The sequence below is a fragment of the Lepidochelys kempii genome, chromosome 1, assembly GCF_965140285.1.
Source record: "Lepidochelys kempii isolate rLepKem1 chromosome 1, rLepKem1.hap1, whole genome shotgun sequence".
Lineage (NCBI taxonomy): Eukaryota > Metazoa > Chordata > Testudines > Cheloniidae > Lepidochelys > Lepidochelys kempii.
The window spans coordinates 261,789,841-261,816,674 of record NC_136380.1 but is presented as its reverse complement, the minus strand read 5'-3'; the positions used below and the strand labels follow the sequence as shown (position 1 = coordinate 261,816,674).

The 26,834-nt window shown below is 47.2% G+C and overlaps 1 protein-coding gene across 3 annotated transcripts in view; it reads right to left on the bottom strand.

Annotated features, from left to right (window-relative positions):
• The window catches only part of MEI1 (meiotic double-stranded break formation protein 1), a 66,298-nt gene that overhangs the window by 30,277 nt on the left and 9,187 nt on the right, over positions 1-26,834 (bottom strand). For 2 of the 3 annotated variants that reach the window (XM_078851092.1, XM_073327216.2), the window contains exons 4-16: positions 26,198-26,271; positions 25,438-25,543; positions 20,497-20,700; positions 18,255-18,385; positions 17,602-17,716; positions 13,888-14,004; positions 12,942-13,041; positions 9,779-9,913; positions 7,457-7,548; positions 3,857-3,917; positions 1,738-1,835; positions 749-923; positions 504-651 (exon numbers count right to left, since the gene is read on the bottom strand). In XM_078851092.1, coding sequence (XP_078707218.1) covers positions 504-651; positions 749-923; positions 1,738-1,835; positions 3,857-3,917; positions 7,457-7,548; positions 9,779-9,913; positions 12,942-13,041; positions 13,888-14,004; positions 17,602-17,716; positions 18,255-18,385; positions 20,497-20,700; positions 25,438-25,543; positions 26,198-26,271 — 1,556 coding nt within the window. Of the gene's footprint in view, positions 1-503; positions 652-748; positions 924-1,737; positions 1,836-3,856; positions 3,918-4,582; positions 4,695-6,120; positions 6,263-7,456; positions 7,549-9,316; positions 9,432-9,778; positions 9,914-12,941; positions 13,042-13,887; positions 14,005-17,601; positions 17,717-18,254; positions 18,386-20,496; positions 20,701-25,437; positions 25,544-26,197; positions 26,272-26,834 lie in introns of all 3 variants that reach the window. The other variant, XM_073327215.2, reaches the window with a different exon arrangement.

Sequence of the window (26,834 nt, the reverse complement as noted above, 5' to 3'; positions counted from 1 at the left end):
TGGCAAGAGTGGAGAGATGGAGAGAGAGATATAACCATTAGATGAAGCTGATGTAATGAGATCCCATTGTGAGAAGTGCAATTATGTGCCCTGTTTATGCAGTCTATCAATATCAATTAAATACAGTCTTGTGAAAGCCTTTGAATCACAAAGTCTAAAAAACTCTTGCAAGCTCTGTTCAGTGTTCTAAACCAGCAAAAGCCAAACGGAAGCATTAGAAAGCCTACTGCCGAGGTTGCTGCTGCTCTCAGGAGACTGAAGCTATGGAATTTATAACAGCATTCACGTGCACTCCCAGGACTACCCATCATGCAAACACCTTCCCACATGTATACAACTTTATTCAATACAATCTGTATCCCGAAGTGTTTGTCACAGTTAAATAACCTGAGAGTATACATGGCGTGAGCTCCCCGAGTCTATTCACTGACCATCACACACAGTCACTTTTCTGGGGTGGAGGGGAGAAGGTAAAAAGTGGTGGTGATGAAATCAGCTTTTACCAAGTCTAAGGCTTCGCCTTTGTCTTGACAGACTGCCAGAAGGTAAAGAACGGCTCTGAAGACATAAGGAGGGGGACAGTCTCCCTGGTCCTGCACTGACAGAAGGAAATTTCTTATGGCTGAAAATAATTCTGCCTCTGGAACAAACCTGCAAACAAGGAAGGGAAATAGTAATGATGACAGGCTGAACCCTCTGGTATCTGTGTACAGTACTGCCCCCTCCTCAATCACACCACTCGGCTCACCTGTCTTCCAGGGCATAGGCACAGTACAAGAGGAGCAGCAGGCAATATTGGTGGCTACGAAGAGCTTCATCTAAACAGAAGGGATCTGGGGTTTCTGACAGGAGGGTGAGGCTTTCAGGCACGTTGCAGTTTAACTGGGGCAGACTCCTCTGCAGGAGCTCAGACATCTCTCGCTCTAGAAACAAAACCAGCATAAGAAGGGCAGGAAGGACTCGGGAATACCAGAGCAAAGGCAGAGAGGTCTGGAGCGAGAGGTGCATAGTTACCCGACCCAAAGTCAGGAATATAAAATCAGGGAGGGATCTGGCTGAGAAATACTGAAGTCCTTCGTTTATCCCCAGAGCAGCTATAGCACAAGCAACAGCAAAGCATGATTCTCTGGTGCAGATCTGCTGTACATGCCTCAACCCTACCAAGTGAGACCATATCTAAAGATGAGAAGGGAGTTCTACTTTCACAGCCCATTCAGTCCTTGGCTCTCTGCTGAGGCCATCAACAGAGATACTAATTAGTGCCAACTGTGTGGTTTTTGTGGTGTAGAAATCTGCACCCACCCAGAACTGGAGTCAGAGACCGACACACTCATTTCACTTAGGGCTTGAAATTATCGGTGCAACTAAATTGGAAAAAAGCACTCTTATTCCAGGAGAATGGGGTCCCCACTGAGAGTTATATCAGGATAACTATCACAGTATCTCTAATATCCTGGCACTGACATGGCTGCAACTGCATGCACATCATGGTATAATTATACCAGCAGTATTGTGGCAGTAAATTTTGCGTGCAGCCAAGCCCCAGAGATTGCTGAAAGAGGGATGGATTTTTAAATGGCTCAAGGCTTGGTTTTGAGTATGGAGTATCTATGTTTAGAAAAGCCCCATTCGCCTCCCTGTCAGACAAGCTAAACCAGCTGAAAAACCTTTAAATCAGGGGCAGACTGGGTCCACCCAATCTGAACCAGATTAAATTGTCTCCTTCATCAAACTTACCCTCCTGGGAAGAGTCCTCCATCTTCTCTGCAGCTGAATGAAGGCTGAGGCACATGCTGTAGAGGAAGCTGGAACAGGCTTGATTCAAAGCAGGGTTACTTGAAGGGAGAACAAAAAGATATTATGAGAATGGAGATCTAGCCTGATGCATCCTCTCCAGGCTCAGGATTCCTTGTGTTTATTTGACAGGAGAGCATCAACCTAAGGGCAACAACTAACTGCACACAACATCTCCTCTGTCAAGACATGACACCCAGAGCTTGGGGCTCCAGGAGACACAGGGGAACCTCACACATTTCGGGATGAATAGCAAACTGCAGTGAAGAGCTATCAGAGCAGTGGCATTCCAGGGGTTAACACTGAAGAGTGGCAAAAAAATTACCTAAAAGGGTGAGAATAACACAATCCCAGGCACTTCCCTCCCTGGCTGTGAGGACTTCTCACGAAGACCCCTATAGCACAGGACCATCACAGAGCCCAGTGTTTCATGGGCCGCCTGCCCATCTATTCCCAGTCGCAGACCACCTCCCTGCCCAATCGCAATCACAAAACATCCCCATTTTAACTATCACACCTGCTCACATGGACAAGTGATACTAGGATCATAGCAGAAGTATTTTTAGCTACTCTTGTAATGAGATGTAGCAGCTGGATACAAGGAGAGCCAATACCACGCAACTAGCCTGCTTGCTGCAGACTATTAGCAAGTGCTCCATAAGTAGAACCCTACAAATCTGCGATATCCGCTTTATATCCACAGATATCAGTGGACCATGCTTGCGGATCGGATACGGATACAAATTTTGTATCGGTGCAGGCACAGACGACTTGTGCCTCTGGATACTGGGGGAGAGGGCACATGAGGAGGACACATGACTAAAGGGGAGGACACATGACTGCCCCATGTGCCTCTTCTGTCCAGCGACTGCCTGCACCCAGCCCGGGGCCGCCATGCTCTCCCCGCCCCACTAGAATTACCTGGCAGGGGGAACAGGTAGGGGGCTCTGTCCTTCTTCCACTCTACTTCCCCTCAACGTTCAACCGCTCTCCCTGACAGCTGGACCTCGGCGGGGAGCAGGAGGGAGCCACTTCTCATGCTGGCTGAAGTTGGCCACTCTGGGTTGCCTACTCTGTGCTGCGCAGCAGCTGCCTGAGAGAGAGTCTGGCTGGGGTGGTGGCCTGCCCTGCCCCACCCCTCTGCTCCCCATCCAAGCCGGCTGCTGGGAGCAGGGGCTGAGCGAGCCAGAGTCCCTCCTCCTCCCCAGCAAGTTTCCAGCTCACTCGGCCCCTGTCCCTAGCAGCTGGGCCCAGGCAGGGAGCAGAGGGAGCGGGGAGGACAGTCACCCAAGCCAGGCTCTCTCTCAGACAGCCGCTGCGCTGCCAGAGCAGCGACCTGGAGCAGCTGGTGTGAGAAGTAGTTGATCCCGCCCCTTCCGTTCCACACCTGAGCCTAGTTGCTAGGGACAGGGGCTAAGCGTTCCAGGGGGCAAATGCAGTGAGAGTAGGGAGCCCCTCTCCTTCCCCACTCCCCGGCAGGCCACAGAGAAATATGGGGGGAGGGGGGCACTTGACCCCACACATCCCCCTATGTGTCGCCTATGCAAGCAGGGCTCTATCCATAAGCTTTCAAGCTCTGCTTGAAATGACCCAGCATAATGTATTTTGTTAGCGTTCTTACCCTCCCCATCCCGTCTAATCAGTGAACCAGTATTTCTACAGATGGTATGTTCTGTTCCTGGAATGCCAGAGCTCCAGTGAGATGGAACCTGCTGTAACTTCTCCTCTCCGTGGCATCCAGTGTCATCACTCCATCACAGCAGCACCATTCTACTGAATCTGAACAGCATGTTCCTTACTGGGCATCTTTTAAACCAGTTCTGGAGAAGTTTGTAGTTCACTTTGCCACTACATGATCAGTTTCCCATCCCACCTCCATCAATCTCATTTTTCCTTTCCAATTACTATTTAGGTCTTTCAACTGATGAAGGAAAATGGTGCTGGCCTAACTGAGCAGAGGGTATTTCAGATACATTCACATTTAATTCTGCTGCAAGAATAGGACATTTCCTCTTTTCTCAAATGGAAACTCTTGGTTTGGTTTCAATATAGAGGACAGTACCTTTGTCCAGTGCAGAATTTGGCCTTCAGCTCCAGTGCCAGTCGAATGAAAGAAGAGGATGCTAGAGAGAAGGCAGAGTAGGAGAGAAGATAAACACATCATGAGAGCACAGAACGCAGGCAGGACCCCATGTCACGAACAACCATCCATGGCTTTTCAAAGCAACAGCTGGCAAACAACACAGGTCACCCCAGACAGAATGCATCTGCCAGGCTCATTCTCTTTTAGGTTCCATGGGCAAATTATTTTTCCAGATTTTGGAGAGAAGAGTGGGTCACTGGGTCTACAGGCTCAGAAGAGTTAAGCACTGCCAGATGTACTAGCTCAGGGTGAGAGTGAATTCCTCTTCATCTCTGATCGAGAAGGCAGTAAAGAAAACAGACAATATAGAGGAAATAAAACACTTTGTCTGATCTCCTGACTCCAAAAGTAGCCAATTCTGGAGGCTTCAGAGGAAAAGTACAAAGCTCCCATAACGGACCTAACTGAAGTGCTATGCTATGGGGTAAACTCCTTCCAGCACCCAGCAGATCTTGTTTTTAATCCTGGGTTTTATCCTAGTTAACATAAGTGCAGATACTAGTCTTACTCAAATAAATGGCTCTATGTGAAATCTTGCTAAGCTCTTTTTTTCAATCATATCCAGCAGCAGCAAGTTCCCTGGGTTAATCAGGTTATTCACTGTGTAAAGAAGCACAGTGAATACAATGTCAGAATTCTGCATACCCAGCTTCCTAGAGAATTTCTCTTGCATGCTCGGCACAACAGCAAACAGAGTGCTGAGGGCGGATATGAAAACCTCCATCAGAGCTGGGCTGGAAGTCCTTTCTGAGTGCTTCTGTGGGGAGAGGAAATGGTCAGCAAGCAAATGCCATATCCCTTTGTGCACAGGCACTGACTTTCATTATTCCAGATGGGTGCTCCACTCCTGCTTTGCACCATCCCCACTCCGTCCCTTCTCCAGTGCCCCACCCTTGCTCTACCTCTTCCCCTAAGGCCCCACCCTCACTCCGCCTCTTCCCACCCACACTCCATCCCCTCCTCCGAGCACCTCCTGCCAGTCACTGAACAGCTCATCAGCAGGGCCGGCCGAACAGCTGTGGTTGGTGGGTGCTGAGCACCTGCTATTTTTTTCTATAGGTGCTCCAGCCCCAGAGCACCTATGGAGTCAGCGCCCATGCCTTTGTGATGAGAAACATGCAAGCACACACCGGAGGAATCAGTGATCTTCCAGTGAGTCTCATATGGTTACAAAGCCAGGCAAATGCGACTGAAGTCAAACAGCCCTTGTTCCAACAAGACGGCTGACAGCAAGTATCCTACCTCAGACGGTGGCCTATGCCAGGTGTTTCAGAGACAGATTTAATAACTTCCCCCTCTGAACAATTGTTCCTAACTGTGCAAGACTCTACACCAAGGAGAAAAAATCTTCCTGGTTGCAGTTGTTATGCCCTGAAGCATCAGACTGATATTGTCATTTTTACTCTACACAGAATCACAGTAAATGGTATTCCTGTTCAGATACTGAGGCCTCAATTCTCCAAAGCACTTAAGCATGTGCTTTGATATCAATAGGACTTAAGCATGTGCTTAAGCACTTTGCTGAATAGAGACGGAAATAAGCACTAAAGTGCTTTGCTCATTATTGCCCTAAGTCTGTAGGGGGTGTAGTGATAGATTTGTAAGAAACAAAGTACAAAGCTATGTGCACCTGCTCCTTCTTTTACCTTTATTCTTTGCCTTTTGGAGCTATGTGCTTCAATAATGCCCTGTGGCTCCAAGTTCCACAGGTTAATCAATATACTGCATAAGCCTATATGAAAAGGAACTTGCAAGTTCTGTTGCTTGCCAGGCTAGTGGCAGGCCTTGAGAGAGGAGAAGAGGGACAGTAGTTCATACATACATCACCTCCAGCAGTGGCAAAACCTGTCATTTATTATATAATTTAGGTGGGATGCTATTTCAGAGACTTCATGGTCTGGAGACATTTGCTGTCCTCTCTATGGAGTGCAGGCAGGGCTTTGAGTTCGTACACACTCCCTCTAGACTTCTCTCTTCCGTTTCCCATAAGCCAAATAATTTGAGGATTGCTCAGCGTGAGACAGAATATGCCACAACTACACTTGTATGAGCTTGATGCACTGGTTTATCCCTAATTCTCCTCTTTCCCACACAAATTCTTCTCAACAATCTCCCATAAGCATCTCCACTGCTTGGGTGCCCCTTATGCCTGAGGGACAGTGTGGGTTCTGAACTAACCCTACCAGGACTACGGGGATGCAAAGGCTGTCGCAAATCCTCAGCAGAAACTCAGAGTAGCTGCCCAGAGTATTCTCGCTCTCCAAGCCAGGAGCAGTGAAAGCGTTCTCCTGAGCCAAGGGGTCGCTTTGACATTCCACAGCTAACCTAAAAACATACACATGGACTTCAGAGAATGCACTCTCCTGCTCTCTGCAGAACCTACAGTGTGTTACACCTCTAGAACCTGACGGAGCCCAGAGCACATCACATGCTGTATGTACAGGGATCAGTCAATGAAATGAGCTGTCTCGAGTCAAACCTGACAGCCATTTTAAGCCAGTGACACTACACAATAGTATCACAAGAGGGGAAAGAATTAAATGAAATTCCTGCTGCAGTGAAAGGAGACAATATTGTTTGGTTAAATGTACTTAGCCAGTTTGGAATTTGGCCTGAACACCAAGGCTAACGCCTCAAATCTTATAAAAATGCCGTAGGGTATTTAATGATCATGAGTGGCCATGAACCCAGTTTTGCATCTCATCCACAAAACAGTATTATATAAGCATAGCACCCCCTAACACTGTACCAAGGCATTGTTTCAGCACCTACTAAAACGAGGGGACTGGAAATGGAATACAGTCTTCCACTAGTTCAAGTTTAGCCACCAAATTTGGTTAGTGACCAGAAGTTATTTTCTAATAGCTGTTCAGGGAATGAGCTGGTGGGTGTTAGGCAAGTTTCTAATGGGACTGGTTTGCGTCACAAAACCATCAAAACTGGTACTGGGTCCTCCTTCTTTTGGAATGTCAGTGAAGCCACCAAGGATTAAATAGGCCACAGGAGATTCTTCTCTCACTCTTAGAAGTGAGTCCCTCCACATCTGGGCAGAGTCATCATGAGGGGGACTGTACTTTGCAACTTCCTGTGGTTTACGTGTTATGTGGCTAAACAGACAACTTGAATCTCCAGTTTCAAGAGCACCACATTGACCAATACATTTAATTTAAAAAAATCGTCTCTAGCCTCTGGCCAGCAGGTCCAGCAGCTGGATCGCAGATGCATGGGGAGAACTCCACTGACTGGATACATCCACTCTAGTGGCTTGAAGGGCACAGAGAATGATTCCTCTAAGTAGTTCAGTCTGCTCTAGCATCTGGCTAACAACTGGCAGACTCACCAAAGAGCAGCCCTTCCACAAGTTGTGCTGACAGACCATATACTGTACTTTCACCTCATGCTGAAGAGAGACTGTAAGGAATGTTAGCTGGGCACAGGGTGTGTGTGTGGGAGGGGGAAACTCGCTCACCAATGGACTAGACAGAGTCAGAACCAACAGAAATCCCCTTATCTCCTCACCTACAAGCATTTCTGAAGCCTTCCACAGTGCTGAGCAGGAACTGCCCCTGTCGCAAAACCGCTTTGTTCTGAGTGCTGTGCCCCGGGTGACTCTGAGAGATTGAGGAGAGAAGATCACTCCGTTAAAGGACAGAAGCAGGGACATGTTCTCAAGAGCTTGTGTTTATATGTGAAACAAATTAACGTTCTCCCCCAAAACCATCTAACCAACCAGGGGTGGGATAGGGGAAAAAACCTGTAGCTAAACTCATTTCATCCACAGATGGGTTCCTTTCTGTTCAATATTATTACCCATCTGCACATCCCTCATCAAGATTAGAGATGGAACAGGTCTATTAGATAATACCTTGCCCATTGCACAATGCAATATATTGCCAAGGGTCTGTCTGGTCCAGTTTTAAATGGCTCAGGTAATGAGGCTTCCACCACTGCTCTGGGCAGACTATTCAGCTTTAATTTTCTCTTAATTCAGTTTCATCTCATTACCTCTTGGACAACCCTGAACAATTCCTCTTCCTCCTCAGTGTTTACATCATGCAAGTTGCTTGTAGATTGTTATATCCCTCCTTAGACCCCAATCCTGCAGCTGACTGAATGGGCAGACCCCAGCTCCCACAGAGTCCCATGACTTCAATGTGGCTTCAAGGGACCACAGGAGTCTGCCTGCATCTCCCTAATTGTAGGACCAGGGTGTTAGTCATTTGGTGAGCAAGGACATACATGGCTCTTTTAATCTTTCTTCATAAGTCAAACCCACCAGCTCCTTAATCATCTGAGTTGTTCTTCTCTGAATTCCCTCCAAATGGACAACATTTAAGAACAGTTACAGATTGATGCCTGAGCAGTCTGAGAACTGCATGTCCATGAGCCCCTTTCCCATTTGATGCTGAAACAACTTCCACCTTATAATAAGCATTTTCTGCTTTCCCTGAGTCAAAAGAAGTCAACACCTGGTTTCTTTTCCACAGCCCAGTTCCCCCTCTATTAGAGATTCACTAGTGCTAATGGAGCTCATAGCTCATGAAAAGCAAATAGACTGACATCTAAGGTCTAACCAAGCAGCATGAAACAACTTCATAGTCCCCCATCAGATAAGACAAAAACAACAGATGCTACATTACTCAGACCATGCACAATTCTTTTAGAGAAAATTCAGCACCTACCTGCACAACCCTACGTTTCAGCCAGGTGCTCCTTCCATTACAGACACACCTGTGACATAAACCCATGTGCATATAGATCTAAAACAAGGGTTCTTAACCTTTGTGCTTGTGTTCAGCCACCTGTAATTGCTCCTCCTCCTCAAATACACCTCTGGATCTTTGCCCAATTCCACTTCATGAGAAGAGGACCAGATTTGCAATCCAAATGATTGCTGGTAGCTCTCTTGGTGAGAGGGGGGTCACAGCCCAAGGAATGTGACCCCCTGAGTTTAAGTCAGAGTGAGGAACATCACCAGTTATAAACATGAAAGAGGAAGCACGCTGTGAAGGAGCCTGAAGGTGGGGAGCTTGAACTCTCTTGGAGCTGAGGACACCACATGAAGGGAGTAAACTCAGCCCTGACGGAAGGAATCCTTGCACCACTTCTTAGCAAACCTCCCCACATTTCCATTGATCTGGCAGAAGCAAGAATGGCCTCCAAAGGGACCCATACCCAGCCTGCCTCAACTAGAGAGGAACTGAGACCTTTCCAGAGGAGGAGGAATAAAGAGAAACTGCAGGGATCCCTAAGGGCTACCCACCACCCATGGAAAAAGGGGGAAGTATGAGTTTATGCGGCATCTATATGCCCAGCTATATACAAAGGCCATCATCCGCCACCCCTGTTGAGGAGCAGCAGTGGTCCTCCCTGACTTACTGCAGACCTCCTGTTAATGGGTGGCAGTGAGAGGTCAGCGCACCGCTTCAGCATAGTCTCAATCAGTCTCTGCAACTCTACATACTGCACTGGGGGACAGCTCAAGTGGTCCTTCCTGTGGAGACGGGGAGAAAGAAGGACAGCAGCTGGGAGTTGGAAGAAGCCTCTGAACTTTCCCCATTGGAGACAGAACTCCCTAGAAGATCACATGTCGTGGCAAGATCAGCATGAAGAAAGACTTGATGGACAATAGCACACCTTCACCAACTCGCTCCAGCCAAAACCTGGTGCAGCCACATTATACAGAATCAAAGCCTTCAGCCTGTAACTGGGTTGAAGGCAACTGTGATGGATTTGGACAGACAGGAGTAGATCTGAAGAGGCCAATATGGATAAGACAGATGTGTCACATCCAAAATACATCTCTCCTGAAAGAAGCCTATCAGACCCCTTCCTGCTTACCTCATAATAGCTGCCACCGCTTTCACAGCCTCTGCTGCTACCTCCAGCACCGGACATTTTACTGCCTCCACAAGAACACCAATGGCATCTTTACACATGGCTAGATTTGTGAATAACTTGATTTCCACTGGCTGCCTGAGAAGGGGAAACAAGGAGCAAATGAGTAAAGCTTTGTGACAACCCCTGCTTGAAAAGAGAGTATCGAAAAATAAGACCATCTTGGTGTTTATTCCCCAAAAGACGCTAAGTCTTGCAGCTTCAGGCCATGCTACCAGATGTCACACAGCAAAGTCCTAGCATTGTACTGAGATAGTGACTCTCCATGGGTTTCATGTAGTCTCCAGGCAAAACATTCATGCTGTCTATGAGTCTGTTATGGCTGGATCCCAGCACCACTCATGACAGGCAAATTAGTTCCTGGGCGATGCTCTGGAACTGCTCCCTACGAAGCCAGTCAGGACTTTGGTGAAGTCTCCTTTCTGTGAGCAGACTGTCTTCAGGGCAAGAAGCTCACATGGCTTCCATGTTCCTGGGTCTGACCTTGGAGCATTCAGCATCCTCTGCCCCTCCGTGCGCTTCCCACAGCGAGTCCACCCAGGCGGGGTCCTGGGGAAGCCAGAGGGTCCTGCACCCCAACTTTGCAGTCAGACGTGACTCTTAGCCAGCCAGTAAAACAGAGGTTTATTAGATGACAGGAACATGGTCTAAAACAGAGCTTGTAGGTACAGGGAACAGGACCCCTCAGCTGGGTCCATTTTGGGGGGCAGTGAGCCAGACAACCACATCTGTACTTCACGTCCCCAGCCAGCCCAAACTGACTCACTCTCCAGCAGTCTCCCCCAGCTTCCCCCCCCCCCCGCCACTCCTCCTTCAGTCTTTGTCTCTTTCCGGGGCCAGGAGGTCACCTGATCTTTTTGTTCTCCAACACCTTCAGTTGGCACCTTTGCAGAGGAGAGGGGCCCAGGCCATCAGTTGCCAGGAGACAGGGGGTCAGCCATTCTCTGTGCGGCCCCTCTAGGTATCTGCAACAATCACACACCCTTATCCCACCACCTAGATACTTAAGAACTGCATAGGGGAAACTGAGGCACCCACACAGTATTCAGAGAAAACATCAAGAACATTCCCACTTCGTCACATCAAATAAATGTCAGAAGATTTGGAGAAAAACCTAAGTATGTGATTGGATCAGCAAACACTGGTCTGAAAACTTCAGGACAAACAGCCTCCCTACAAGAGAAAGAACTCACCTCCCTAGGATTTCACACCATGCTCAACACTCTGGTACCTGAATGCCTACCTGAACACAGACATTTCTAAATAAGGAAACAAATACCCTGCTTCCAGAGAGGCTGGAAATGCCATGAAAAGAGCTTCTCTTGCAGTATTGTGGCACTTCTAATGCCGAATGGGGCCAGGAAGCATGGATGATGCCATGAACTTGAAAAGTAATCTTGAAAAGAGCACCACATTGACCAATATATTTAATTTAAAAATATCACCTCTAGCCATCAGGCCAGCAGTCCAGCAGCTGGATCGCAAAGGCATGGGGAGAACTACACTGACTGGATACATCCCCTTTTTAAGCCTCAGAAAAGGTTCTGGTTCTTGAAAAATGAGAGCTTTGGTGACTTGACCTTCTCATTGCAGAACACATTAGAACTTTCAGTGCCACAGCGTTCAGCCCTCAGGGGCCTTTACCAATGGGGAAAGGCCAGGAGTAAGCGTGACTGAGTGCAGTAGCAGTATTTGGTCACTCAGTGAAGAAAGGATTAAATCCAGCTCAGCACCCCACCCCTATCCCATGCACGGGTGCTTCAGGCAAGAACTGAAAGAATAGCTGGAACAGCTGCTTGGGAGACAGGGTAAGGAGAATGCTGTTGGGAAGGATGGTCTCCATGCATCAAACCCCACCTTCTTCTGTTTACTTTCTTATTTTGTTAATTAACTTTACTTTCTTGTTTGAAACACGAATCCTTGAGAAACGCTTCCCTACTGGGGGCAGAAACATCACTGCAGTAGGGTACTTTATGATGTAATCTTGTATTGGAGGAAAGGTCTAAATGGCAGCATCTCTGTTTGGGTCCCAAACTCTGCCTGCTGCTCCTCCTGTGCTGACTCTCCTGCAAGTCACCTGACCCTTTCAAAAAGCAAATAGATTCCTAAGGGAGGGATTCCTGTATTCAGCCACCCCTTTGGCCAGTGACTGTGGTGGTTTGGGGGAGAGGAGGTGTTACTGCAATGCAGCAACCCTCAGTTAGAGAGCAAGCAGAAGGGGAAAAATTAGAGGATCATTGATGGGATCCCTTTCCCCAGCACAAAACAGATCATCTGAAAGAAACACTGTACTTCAAAGCACAGCAAAGAACACCACATACTAAAAATGCCATGAGCTTGGCAAGATGCAGTATTATCCTCTCTTCCATTTGCAACGATTAATGCAGAGATGTGTGCTTTGAGCAAGAACTTTTCTCTTCCCATGTCCTGGTTTCTCTCCTTCTGACGGACCCTGCTCCCGCCACCACCATCCTGTGCCAACAGCATCACATTATTTTTTATTGCTACAGAAATGACTGTAATGTCACGCCGCAGAAATCCAGCTTGGGGAACGGAGTGAAAAAGAAAAAGGATGAGATACTGGGGTGATGGAAAGGCAAAGAAATAAAGGGGGGTGGGGTAAAAACAGACACTACATGAATTCTCCTATTTTGCAGAAAAGAAGAGTGATGGGAAACAAATTTGTATTTCAGCCTAATGTTTCTTTTCTGTGTAAAATTTAACCCAGGTGACAGGTGTCGGACTGAAAGCCCTGGAGGCTGTGTTCTCCATTTAGCCGTAGAGCAGCACAAGCCGTGCAGAGCTGCTCGCATACACTGACCCAATCCCCTGGCTCCCCCCTCCTCTTCCCCACCAACGTGCCTCTGTCCTACCCTGGAAATGTTCTGCCCAAGGCGGAGAGGACTGCTTACTCAGTCCGCTGCTGACACTGCGACGGGAGCTACTGAGGGGCAGTTGTTTTGGTAGGTGGTGCACGAGATGTGGCTGAGTCAGTTTTATCTGAAACTTGCTCTCGGGCCCTTCTTTGGTGAACAGGTGCTCTCCCTTGCCTTCGCAATGTCCTCCAACTCAGTGACGTGTGAGCGAGCGTGAGTGAGTCCCTTACCGTTTCAGTATTTCAGTGAACAGCAAGAGTCCCTGCTTGTGCAGCTCCACATTATTCAGCTGCAGGATCTCTTTCAGGCTCCTCACCACAGACTCGATGCCTGCAGAGGGGCATGCATTCACAAGATGTCATCAGGGAGATTTTAACACACCCGCCAAAAGCCCAAGAAGAGTTATGATGGGGGTGGGAGATGAGTTTTCAAAGGGGGACGGGGGTTGGAGGATCTGCTGACCTTGGCAGGACTTAGGCAATGGCAGCAAAAAGTTCCCCATACACTCTGCTCTCTGCCAACATGCATCAGCTTCCGCTTGTAAAGGCCACCTACATTTGAGCTGGAAGGCATGATTCCCAGCTCACGCAGACATACCTGCACTAGCTCTGCTTGAGCTAGCACCTAAAACCAGTAGCGTAGCTGTGGTGGCCCAGATGGCTGCTTGGGGTTGCTACCCCAAGTACAATGCCACCTAATCCTCTGGGTTCACACTCAGCTGGCTACCCCAAGCCACCACCTCTGCCAGTGCAGACACGGTGCTATTTTTAGGTGCTGACTCAAGCAGAGCTAGGGTGGGTACATCTACACAAGCCAGGAATCATGTTCCCAGCTCAAATATAGACACACCCTAATGGTGAATTCAGCTTCTGTCTTCCTATGTCCTTGGCCTCTTCTAGAGACTGCCACCAAGACATCAGTTAATGTCAACAGTGCTGGTGGCTTCTGCAATGTGAACATGTGCCCATCAGGAACTGGACTCAGGCACCATAAACCTATGTCATGGAAGTCTCCAGACAAGCATCATATGGGAATAATCTTCAGTTACTACCAACTTGGGGCCTGACTGGGACCAGTGACTTTGCAGTAAAAGGCTCTGAAATCCCAACCCCATCTTCAGTGTCCGTGTGATATTACTCTAGCAATTTTGACAGGCTAGGAAAGACTGGGACCTACCATAGACTGTGTGACACTTGGAAAAGAAAAGCCGCTCCTCAGTTAGGAGCAACAGGCAGCAATAAACCGACCAGAGGAGAATTTCACTGGTGCAGGAGAGACGCTCAAACAGGAATTCTGCAAACAAACAAAAAAATCCATCGTAGTAAAACAGCATCTCCGCCATGCATGGCACAACTGCCCCTAGTGTAAGGGAAAGGGGGCCAGGGAGAACGACAGGGGCTTTAACTGGGAGCAACGTCTTCTTTTTTCCACCCTACTGCCATACTAATTTAACAGTAACACTCAGTAATAGTCCCTAGGGAAGAGGAGACAACCACCCACCACCTCTGGATGGTGTCCAGCAGCACTGATGAGTCCTGAAGGAAAAAGGGATTCCAGCTCTGCTCAGCCAAAGTGAGGATTACTGTGGAATAGGACTCTTAAAGGAGGTAGGGAGAATGCAGAGGAAAATGATGGTACATTATCATAGAATCATAGAATAACAGAGTTGGAAGGGACCTCTGGAGGCCATCTAGTCCAACCCCCTGCCCAGAGCAGGACCAATCCCAACTAAATCATCCCAGCCAGGGCTTTGTCAAGCCTGACCTTAAAAACTTCTAAGGAAGGGGATTCCACCACCTCCCTAGATAACGCATTCCAGTGTTTCACCACCCTCCTAGTGAAAATTTTTTTCCTAATATCCAACCTAAACCTCCCCCACTGCAACTTGAGACCATTACTCCTTGTCCTGTCATCTGCTATCACTGAGAATAGTCTAGATCTATCCTCTTTGGATCCACCTTTCAGGTAGTTAAAAGCAGCTATCAAATCCCCCCTCATTCTTCTCTTCCGTAGACTAAACAATCCCAGTTCCCTCAGCCTCTCCTCATAACTCATGTGTTCCAGTCCTCTAATCATTTTTGTTGCCCTTCGCTGGACTCTCTCCAATTTTTCCACATCCTTCTTGTAGTGTGGGGCCCAAAACTGGACACAGTACTCCAGATGAGACCTCACCAATGTCAAATAGAGGGGAACGATCACATCCCTCGATCTGCTGGCAATGCCCCTACTTATACACCCCAAAATGCCATTGGCCTTGTTGGCAACAAGGGCACACTGTCGACTCATATCCAGCTTCTCGTCCACTGTCACCCCTAGGTCCTTCTCTGCAGAACTGCTGCCTAGCCATTCGGTCCCTAATCTGTAGCGGTGCATTGGATTCTTCCGTCCTAAGTGCAGGACTCTGCACTTGTCCTTGTTGAACCTCATCATATTTCTTTTGGCCCAATCCTCCAATTTGTCTAGGTCCCTCTGTATCCTATCCCTACCCTCCAGCGTATCTACCACTCCTCCCAGTTTAGTATCATCCGCAAACTTGCTGAGGGTGCAATCCACACCATCCTCCAGATCATTAATAAAGATATTGAACAAAACCGGCCCCAGGACCGACCCTTGGGGCACTCTGCTAGATACCGGCTGCCAACTAGACATGGAGCCATTGATCACTACCTGTTGAGCCCGACAATCTAGCCAATTTTCTACCCACCTTGTAGTGCATCCATCTAACCCATACTTCTTTAACTTGCTGACAAGAATACTGTGGGAGACAGTGTCAAAAGCTTTGCTAAAGTAGAGGAATAACACGTCCATTGCTTTCCCTTCATCCACAGAACCAGTTATCTCATCATAGAAGGCAATTAGATCAGTCAGGCATGACTTTCCCTTGGTGAATCCATGCTGACTATTCCTGATCACTTTCCTCTCATCTAAGTGCTTCAGAATTGATTTCTTGAGGACATGCTCCATGATTTTTCAGGGGACTGAGGTGAGGCTGACCGGCCTGTAGTTCCCAGGATCATCCTTCTTCCCTTTTTTAAAGATGGGCACTACATTAGCCTTTTTCCAATCTTCTGGGACTTCCCCCGATCGCCATGAGTTTTCAAAGATAATGGCCAATGGCTCTGCAATCACATCCACCAATTCCTTTAGCACTCTCGGATGCAACGCATCCGGCCCCATGGACTTGTGTACGTCCAGTTTTTCTAAATAGTCCCAAACCACTTCTTCCTTCACAGAGGGCTGGCCACCTCCTCCCCATGCTGTGCTGCCCAGTACAGTAGTCTGGAAGCTGACCTTGTTCGTGAAGACAGAGGCAAAGAAAGCATTGAGTACATTAGCTTTTTCCACATCCTCTGTCACTAGGTTGCCTCCCTCATTTAGTAAGGGGCCACACTTTCCTTGGCTTTCTTCTTATTGCCAACATACCTGAAGAAACCCTTCTTGTTACTCTTAACATCACTCGCTAGCTGCAACTCCAGGTGTGATTTAGCCTTCCTGATTCCATTCCTACATGCCCAAGCAATATTTATATACTTATCCCTGGTCATTTGTCCAATCTTCCACTTCTTGTAAGCCTCTTTTTTGTGTTTAAGATCAGCAAGGATTTCACTGTTAAGCCAAGCTGGTCGCCTGCAATATTCACTATTCTTTCTACACATCTACAGGTTTGTCCCTGTAACCTCAATAAGGATGCTTTAAAATACAGCCAGCTCTCCTGGACTCCTTTCCCTCTCATGTTATTCTCCCAGGGGATCCTGCCCATCAGTTCCCTGAGGGAGTCAAAGTCTGCTTTTCTGAAGTCCAGGGTCCGTATTCTGTTGCTTTCCTTTCTTCCTTGTGTCAGGATCCTGAACTCGACCATCTCATGGTCACTGCCTCCCAGGTTCCCATCCACTTTTGCTTCCCCTACTAATTCTTCCTGGTTTGTGAGCAGCAGGTCAAGAAGAGCTCCGCCCCTAGTTGGTTCCTCCAGCACTTGCACCAGGAAATTGTCCTCAAAATAAAGTGACTAAAGAGCAGCAGGGTCCTGAAGGCAGGTGGGCTGCTATCCTTCCAGTACAGAGCTAGCAAGCAGCTGAAATATGGCTATAGACTTTGATCTGATTTAAGGGATATAAAGCCAGCTTTGTCACAGCAGCTGTGACCCCTCCTCTCAAACTCTTACACATCCAAAGAAGGGGATGCACAAAACCAAAGTGATTAATTCCTCTGCGGACGGGAAATTAAAGTTTAACATCTCCCTGGGTTGGCATACTGGGCCAAAGTCTGAGCTGAATAACATCCTGTGCAACGCCACTGAAGTCAAGGGGACAACATAGGGTTAATTCAGGACAGAAGTTAGCTTGTTTGGGTTCTGCAGTTATATTGCCATGGGCTGTGGTCTCATGAGAATGCATAATCTAAGCAGGGTTGGGCCTAGTCAATTCTTAGATGGGAGACTTCAAAGGAAAATTCAAATGCTGCAGGAAGTAATTAGTAATTTGGTAAAGGATGGTCTATGCTCTGAATCACTACTGCACCAATGCCTCCTAGCCGTGCCGTGCATTTGGAAGTGCAGTTTTTACACCAATTATGGTTAATAAGTATCCTCATCGGCACTTTTTGCAAGAGGCGTCTTAGACTTGATGACCTGCCCAAATTCCAACTCAGAACATTACATTCTGCCTACATAAAACTCCCCCTACAATTTCAACTAGGAGCTTATTTTCACTTCGCTTCCCAAAATACTGTTGGTGGCTTTTGTTGATGCAGAATGGCTGTTGTGACTACCCCAGAGGTGGATGCATTACACGGATTGAGGCTGATTACCTATGTGCACAAACTGTACACTGTTAAGGTGCCCCCAGAGGGAAAGACACTGTAGAACTACAAGGTATTATTGTATTTCTTCACCTGGGATGTCTGCATGAATGAAGGCAGGAGCATACTTGATGGGAGAATGCACAAGCACAGCAGTCATACATTGAACACTTGCCACCTGTAGCATCTCATCTCTGGACAGCAACAGCTGTGTGGAAACAAAAATGAAGAAAAAAATCAAAACCACAGACTTGATTATGAAAGAATTCCTAGAGGGGGCTTGAAAAAGACCAATTTAAAACAGGCAAAAAGAAGACTCTTTAAGCAACATATAATTCCCTAGGGTAACTTGCTATGGCAAGATAATACCAAGGCAAGTAACTTAGCAAGATTAAGAAAAACATTAAAGAAGCCTATGACTAAGAATAGCTCTGCAATCGCACTAGCCAGGCGAATGCTTACAAGAGCTATGTCAATCCTCATGCTTCGGGCTAAACATAGCTGAGATCAGGAAGAAATTCCATTCACTACCTGTGCACTATTGAACAACTGGTGCATTATGGGGGATTTCCACCTTCCTAGGCTGCATCTGACATTGATCAGTATGGAGGACATAATATGAGGCTACTTGAACCAGTGCAGCAAATAACTGCTCCTATTGATAACTCGCCTCACAGAAACGGATAATTTGACTGGCCCCTTGTACAAGGCATGTTGACAGATGTGGTAACCCCTTCAGCAATTACCTTTTTGAGCATGAGCGGCAGTGGGTTCTCTTTCTCCAGCAACTCAGCATTCTCGGAATCTGCCCCTCTTCTTGAATTGTTCATAATAACTGATACAAAATGGTCAGAATTCAGCAGCTCCTTTAGCAAACCTACAAAGGGAGAGAAAGAACAAGCAGCAAACTGGGAGTGGGGAGGATTGGGAGCTTCACAACATTCTGCCCTGAAACATATCACTGACTCCTTAACCACTTCTGTATTCTTGACAAAACCCTTCTGCTTACATTCAGGGCCTTCTCTGGGCATGCCCCCATGTATCTCCACCGTCCATCAATGCTTTACACCCCACCCCATCCCCAATTCTCCTCTTTGCCATTTCTGATTCTCTCCATTCCCCATTCCCTCTTCTATCGGTGGATCCTTTAATTGCCATTGCACCAGCTCTCTGCTCAACCTGATCCACTCCTTCTGCCTTTCTGATTCCTCACCTCCAAACTCTTTTTAAAAAGCGCAGCTCAAAACCCACCACTTCTCTGCTGCTTGCAGCCAGGGACCCAACCACCAGTTTCTCCCTCAGGTACTTTACTAGTGCCAACCATTCACACCTCTTGCTATCCATTCTCTCAACCTGCTCTCACACCTTCCCATTTAATAATCCCATTTCTGTAACTGCTGCAAGTTTAAAGATACTGCCACAAGCAGCACATTATAAACATACAGTGTACGTTGTTACATGCACTGATGCAAATCATAAACAAGAGATTTTGTAGGCGACGCTCCAGTGTAAGTTCAGAAGTGATGTAGCATGGCTGTTGGAGTGAACTTTTGAAAAGAGTCCTCCGTTACAAATGGCTGACTGCTGGATGTGAAAAGCAAGCAGACGACTGTTCCCCTTCTACTGTAAAGAGAGAGATTGCTGTGTGGTGGGCATTTGAGCTGTGTGAGTGAAGACGAAACCATCCTGTGTACTGCATGACATTGCTGCTCTATGCAAAGCGATGGTTCTGACCCAGAAGCGTAGAGAAAACATAGGCACCGACTCCGTGGGTACTCCAGGGCTGGAGCACCCATGGAGAAAAAAATGGTGGATGCTAAGCACCCACTGGCAGCCCCCATAACAGCCCCCCTTCTTCCCCCAGTGCCTCCCACCTGCCGGTGGGCCCCACCAATCAGTGCCTCCCCCTTCAATCCTGTGCCTCCCACCCACCGTGATCAGCTGTTTTGTGGCGTGCAGGAGGATCTCGGTGGGAAGCGGGAGGAGTGAGGATGCGGTGTGCTCAGGGGAGGGGTGGAAAGAGGCAGGGCAGGGGTGGGCCAGGCGTGGGAAGAGGTGAGCATATTGGAAAGTCAGCACCTGTGACAGAAAGCCAGTTTCCATTTTAGTTTTTCAGCCTCAACTACGAGACACTTCATATCTCCAAGTTGTATTTCTCAGAATCAATCCAGCTACTTTACAAAACCAATCTATCTGATTGTATGTAGAGGTTAGAATCAGTCACTTTAACCTTAGGGGATTACTTGATTTCCAGGAAGATGACATAGTCAAATTGGGATAGGTCAAGCCATGGTGCAAGCTGGAGGCCTTCAGAGACAGTTACAGCAGGTACCACTGGGGTTCCAGCAACAAGGTGGGACAGGGTGTGTTGCTTCCCTGGTTATACCAGGAGGGTTTGGCAATGGGGCTAGGATGAACAATTGTTGTGCAGTAACAGAAGGGATCAGCAGCTGTGGACAAGTATGCTCACCACCTCCGGAACAGTCCAACCAGCTGAGAGTTTGCAAGTTCAGAGTTCTGAGGAACAATTCAGAATCCAGCACACATTAGGACTCCCAAACTAACAAAGACAACCCCCCACCTTTTCAAAAAAAGAAAAGGAGTACTTGTGGCACCTTAGAGACTAACCAATTTATTTGAGCATGAGCTTTCGTGAGCTACAGCTCACTTCATCGGATGCATGCCGTGGAAACTGCAGCAGACTTTATTTATACACAGAGAATATGAAAAAATACCTCCTCCCACCCCACTGTCCTGCTGGCAATAGCTTATCTAAAGTGATCATCAGGTGGGCCATTTCCAGCACAAATCCAGGTTTTCTCACCCTCCACCCCCCCACACAAATTCACTCTCCTGCTGGTGATAGCCCATCCAAAGTGACAACTCTTTACACAATGTGCATGATAATAAAGTTGGGCCATTTCCTGCACAAATCCAGGTTCTCTCACCCCCTCAACCCCCACCTTTTGTTTCTCTGAGGTGTCTTACCCATGCAGTTAACCTGCAGTTCCTTTGTTTGTGCATTCCCTAGGGTAGCCAGGAAGAGGTCACACAGCCTCTCTGTGAAGTGCACTGACAGCCTTTCTGAACTGATGGGGGAAGAATACAGCTTGCCGTAAAGATAGCAGACAGTAGCCTTTATACCCTCGTTGGGGTACATCAAGCCTGCCAGCAGGTGTTCCATTAAGTTACCTAGAGTGGTGAACGACAATGACCGCTGTTGAGAGAAAACACTGGTAACAGACATTTCTAAGTCATCCGGCAGAGGCACATTCCCTGCAAAAGCTTCCACAAACACTTTACAGACCTGTCCATGCAGGCTAGGAAAAGAGGTCGAGATTAGCTAAGGCATGTTAATTGACCTTTCCCTATTTCCCTAATCAAACCTTATATTTAGAGATGTGGGGCCAACTGCTGTGATTCTCTGAGGACTGAGTGATGCTGTAACAATTGAGGGGCTCACAGTTAAACTACATAACAATACACGCCCCCCGACTCCTCTACTCAGGGGCTGAGCATGCTCACACCGACACTCCTACCTTGGGGAAGGGAGACCTGGGGAAGTGCAACCACATGCATGTCTCCCAAGAGGCAAACAGAGCTCCAAATTCCACTAAGGCTGGTGACATAAATATAAAGGGAAGGGTAAACACCTTTAAAATCCCTCCTGGCCAGAGGAAAAACCCTTTCACCTGTAAAGGGTTAAGAAGCTAGGATAACCTCGCTGGCACCTGACCAAAATGACCAATGAGGAGAGAAGATACTTTCAAAAGCTGGGGGGAGGGAGAAACAAAGCCTCTCTCTCTGTCTGTGTAATGCCTTTGCCGGGGACAGAACAGGAATGGAGTCTTAGAACTTAGTAAGTAATCTAGCTAGATATGCGTTAGATTCTGTTTGTTTAAATGGCTGAGAAAATAAGATGTGCTGAATGGAATGGATATTCCTGTTTTTGTGTCTTTTTGTAACTTAAGGTTTTGCCTAGATGAATTCTCTATGTTTTGAATTTAATTACCCTGTAAGGTATTTACCATCCTGATTTTACAGAGGTGATTCTTTTTACTTTTTCTTCTATTTAAATTCTTCTTTTAAGAACCTGATTGCTTTTTCATTGTTCTTAAGATCCAAGGGTTTGGGTCTGTGGTCACCTATGCAAATTGGTGAGGATTTTTATCAAACCTTCCCCAGGAAAGGGGGTGTAAGATTTGGGAGGATTTGGGGGGGGAAGACGTTTCCAAACGGACTCGTTCCCAGTAATCGGTGTTAGACGTTTGGTGGTGGCAGCGAAAGTCCAAGGGCAAAAGGTAAAATAGTTTGTACCCTGGGGAAGTTTTAACCTAAGCTGGTAAAAGTAAGCTTAGGAGGTTTTCATGCAGGTCCCCACATCTGTACCCTAGAGTTCAGAGTGGGGAAGGAACCCTGACAGCTGGTCTTCAACAGGCTGAACTGGCCAGGAGAGGTAGAGCAGTCTTGTGGCTAAGCACTGGACAGGGACTCAAGAAATCCAATATCTAGTTCTGCCACAGATTCGCTTTGTGACCTTGGGAAAGTGACTGACTGTATCAGAGGGGCAGCTGTGTTAGTCTGTATCCACAAAAACAACGAGGAGTCCGGTGGCACCTTAAAGACTAACAGATTTATTTGGGCATAAGCTTTCATGGGTAAAAAACCTCACTTCTTCAGATGCATGGAGTGAAAATTACAGATACAAGCATATATATACAGGCACATGAAAAGAAGGGAGTTACCTTACAAGTGAAGAACCAGTGCTGACAAGGCAGATGTGCACAGGCTGAAATTGTGAACAAAGAGCATCACTTGCCCCATAACCTCAGCCGTATAAAACGCAACGCCACCTACAGCTTCAGAAACAACTCTGACATTATAATCAAAGGGGCTGACAAAGGAGGTGCTGTAGTCTTAATGAACAGGTCGAACTATGAACAGGAGACTGCCAGGCAACCCTCCAACACCACATTCTACAGGCCACTATCCTCTGATCCCACTTAGGAGTATCAAAAGAAACTACACCATCTGCTCAAGAAACTCCCTGCTACAGCATGGGAACAAATCTACACAGACACACCCCCAGAGCCCCGACCAGGGGTATTCTATCTGCTACCCAAGATCCATAAACCTGGAAACCATGGATGCCCCATCATCTCAGGCATCGGCACTCTTAAGGCAGGATTATCTGGCTATTTGGACTCTCTCCTCAGACTCTACGCTACCAGCACTCCTAGCTATCTTTGAGACACCACCGACTTCCTGAGGAAACTACCATGCATTGGTGATCTTCCTGAAAACACCATCCTGACCACCATGGATGTAGAAGCTCTTTACACCAATATTCCACAGGAGGATGGATTACAAGCTGTCAAGAATGATATCCCTGATGAGGCCACAGCACACCTGGTGGCTGAGCTTTGTGACTTTGTCCTCACCCACAACCATTTCAGATTTGGGGACAACTTATACCTTCAAGTCAGTGGCACTGCTATGGGTACCTGCATGGCTCCACAGTATGCCAACATTTTTATGGCTGACTTAGCACAATGCTTCCTCAGCTCTCGTCCCCTAGCACCCCTCCTCTACTTGCGCTACACTGATGACATCATCATCATATGGACCCCCGGGAAGGAGGCCCTTGAAGAATTCCACCTGGATTTCAACAATTTCCACCCCACCATCAACCTCAGCCTGGACCACTCCACACAAGAGATCCACTTACTGGACACGAAAGTGCAAATAAGTGATGGTCACATAAACACCACCCTATACCAGAAATCTACTGACCACTATACTTACCTACATGCCTCCACCTTCCATCCAGGTCACACCAAACGATCCATTGTCTACAGCCAAGCCCCAAGATACAACCAAATTTGCTCCAATCCCTCAGACAGAGACAAACACCTACAAGATCTTTATCAAGCATTCTTAAAACTACAATACCCACCTGGGGAAATGAGGAAAAAGATTGACAGTGAGACAGGTACCCAGAAATCACCCTACTATAGGACAGGCCCAACAAGGAAAATAACAGAACACCACTAGCCATCACGTACAGCCCATTATCAACGAGGCAGGTATTATATACTGACACATGAAGAGAAGGGAGTTACCTCACAAGTGGAGAACCAGTGTTGACAGGGCCAATTCAATCAGGGTGGATGTAGTCCACTCCCAATAATTGATGAGGAGATGTCAATTCCAGGAGACGCAAAGCTGCTTTTATAATGAGCCAGCCACTCCCAGTCCCTATTCAAGCCCAAATTAATGGTGATAATTTGCAAATGAATTTTAGTTCTGCAGTTTCTCTTTGAAGTCTGTTTTCTGAAGTTTTTTGTTCAAGTATAGCTACTTTTAAATCTGTTATTGAATGTCCAGGGAGACGGAAGTGTTCTCCTACTGGCTTTTGTGTCTTAGCATGCCTGATGTCTGATTTGTGTCCATTTATTCTTTTACATAGGGACTGTCCAGTTTGGCCAATGTACATGGCAGAGGGACATTGCAGGCACATATGACATTAGTAGGTGTGCAGATGAATGAGCCCCTGATGGTGTGGCTGATGTGGTTGGGTCCTCTGATGATGTCGCTAGAGTAGATATGGGGACAGAACAGGCAAAGGGGTTTGTTACAGGGATTGGTTCCTGGGTTAGTGTTTCTGTGGTGTGGTGTGTAGTTGTTGGTGAGTATTTGCTTCAGGTTGGGGGGCTGTCTGTAAACGAGGACTGGCCTGCCTCCCAAAGTCTGTGAGAGTGAGGGATAGGTTGTAGATCGTTGATGACATGCTGGAGAGGTTTTAGCTGGGGGCTGTACGTGATGGCCAGTGGTGTTCTGTTGTTTTCCCTGTTGGACCTGTCCATTAGTAGGTGACTTCTGGGTACCCGTCATGTTCTGTCAATCTGTTTCCTCACTTCCCCAGGTGGTACTGTAGTTTTAAGAATTGATAAAGATTCTTGTAGGTGTTTTTTTCTGTCTGAGGGATAGGAGCAAATGCGGGTTGTATCTTAGGGCTTGGCTGTAGACAATGGATTGTGTGATGTGTCCTGGATGGAAGGTGGAGGCATGTAGGTAAGTATAGTGGTCAGTAGATTTCTGGTATAGGGTGGTGTTTATGTGACCATCACTTATTTGCACTTTCGTGTCCAGTAAGTGAATCTCTTGTGTGGAGTGGTCCAGGCTGAGGTTGATGGTGGGGTGGAAATTGTTGAAATCCAGGTGGAATTCTTCAAGGGCCTCCTTCCTGGGGGTCCATATCATGAAGATGTCATCAGTGTAGTGCAAGTAGAGGAGGGGTGCTAGGGGACGAGAGCTGAGGAAGCGTTGTTTTAAGTTAGCCATAAAAATGTTGGCATGCGGGTATCCATAGCAGTGTCGCTGACTTAAAGATATATGTTGTCCCCAAATCTGAAATGGTTGCGGGTGAGGGCAAAGTCACAAAGCTCAGCCACCAGGTGTGCTGTGGCATCATCAGGGAGACTGTTCTTGACAGCTTGTTATCCATCCTCATGTGGAATATTGGTATAAAGAGCTTCTACATCCATGGTGGCCAGGATGGCGTTTTCAGGAAGATCACTGGAAGTGGCTGGCTCACTACAAAAGCCATTTTCCCTCTTGGCATTGACACCTCCTCATCAATTACTGAGAGTGGACCACATCCACCCTGACTGAATTTGCCTTGTCAACACTGGTTCTTCACTTGTAAGGTAACTCCCTTCTCTTCATGTGCCAGTATATATATGCCCGTATCTGTAATTTTCACTCCATGCATCTGAAGAAGTGGGTTTTTTTACCCACAAAAGCGGATGCCCAAATAAATCTGTTAGTCTTTAAGCTGCCACCGGACTCCTCTTTGTTTTAGTGTCTGTCTCACTCTTTCAGTTAGTGCCACTAGATGCTACCATGATATAATGAAGCATGACTCACCGTGTTCAATCACCAATATATCAGCTAACCCCGGGATGGCATCTGCCAGTTTGCCCAGGAGATTTAACGTAGGCAGGCTCCCTCTCATGGTGGCTGCCTTAGATAACTGGGGAGGGAAGAAAACGAACCACCTATAAGGATGTGGCCCAAAATGGGAAACACACACAAAATGGTGAACTCCCCTCATGGTGCAATGAACCCCTTGGAATGGGACCTTCTAAACCAGTGGAACCCCCTTAACTGTTCAGGATAAATCAGCGGAAGATATGTGTTTGTCCAGCCAATTGTCCCTAACACATCCACCAAATCTCCCAGCTGTAATCTCCTCCTGGTTTTTGCCCTGCTGCTGCACCCCCAAAGCTGATGTGAGGTGGATGGGGGAGCTGGCGAACTCTCTCCCAACCTCTGCTGTCTCCCAAGTGTCTGTGCTCTGGGGAAGCCTGACATTTTGTGATGAACCTGGCAATGAAGAGAGCACAAGCGAAGGGAGCAGGCCTGCCAAGCAGCTTCAGGTCTAAAAAGCTGCCCATATTATTGCCGCAGTAATGGAGGGAAAAGAGAAACCACAAAGGATGCTATGTTGCCACGGTGGAGGGGATATGATGGCAAAAATTCCAGGGCAGATGTCAACATTGCCAAAGTCACGAAGGCAGCGGCAGCATTTAGGACATTCCACAAGAGCCCATTCACAATACTGTGTAACTTTCCATATTTTCAAATTTGGGGGACCAAAGGGAGCAAGGAAATAATCTTTACTGACCTCTTTCTGGCTTTCATCCAACACACAGTGTACATACTGTTCCAACTTCAGATCCGCCACAAGTCGCACCAGAACTGAGCAGAAGAAACAGGATCAGTAACAATAACACATACCAGAGTTTACTCATAATACATCTTCCACACAGCTTTACCAGGCAAATGAGCAGGTGGAGTATGTGTTTAATGCATATATGAGTGCTTATAAAGCAGGGTAACATCTGCATTCCCTTTGCTGTTATGTGATATCCCTCCTGCCCCAGCTTGATCTTTCTGCAGTGAAGTCATAATAAACCCTGCATTAGTGACTGCCGTCTGTTTACAAGGAAATTAACTTCAAGTCACCAATTCAGCATTTCGATATCAAGTTAAGGAAGAGATATCAGGCTGGAAAAGAATTAGCCCCTTATTTCAAGCACAAATACACACCTAAGTAGTGCACAGGGCAAGTTTCCCACACTTCCTTTCCAAGATTAGATAAGAACACAGTTGATGACCAGATATAATTTGAGGGGCCCTCATCTAGTACCAGACTCTTCAATAGTACCTGTGGTCTTGTTACAGACCAGACTGTAATAACCTAGTGGACAGGGGGCTGAATTAGGACTCTGGAGACCTGTGTTTGAGTCCCAGCTCTGCTG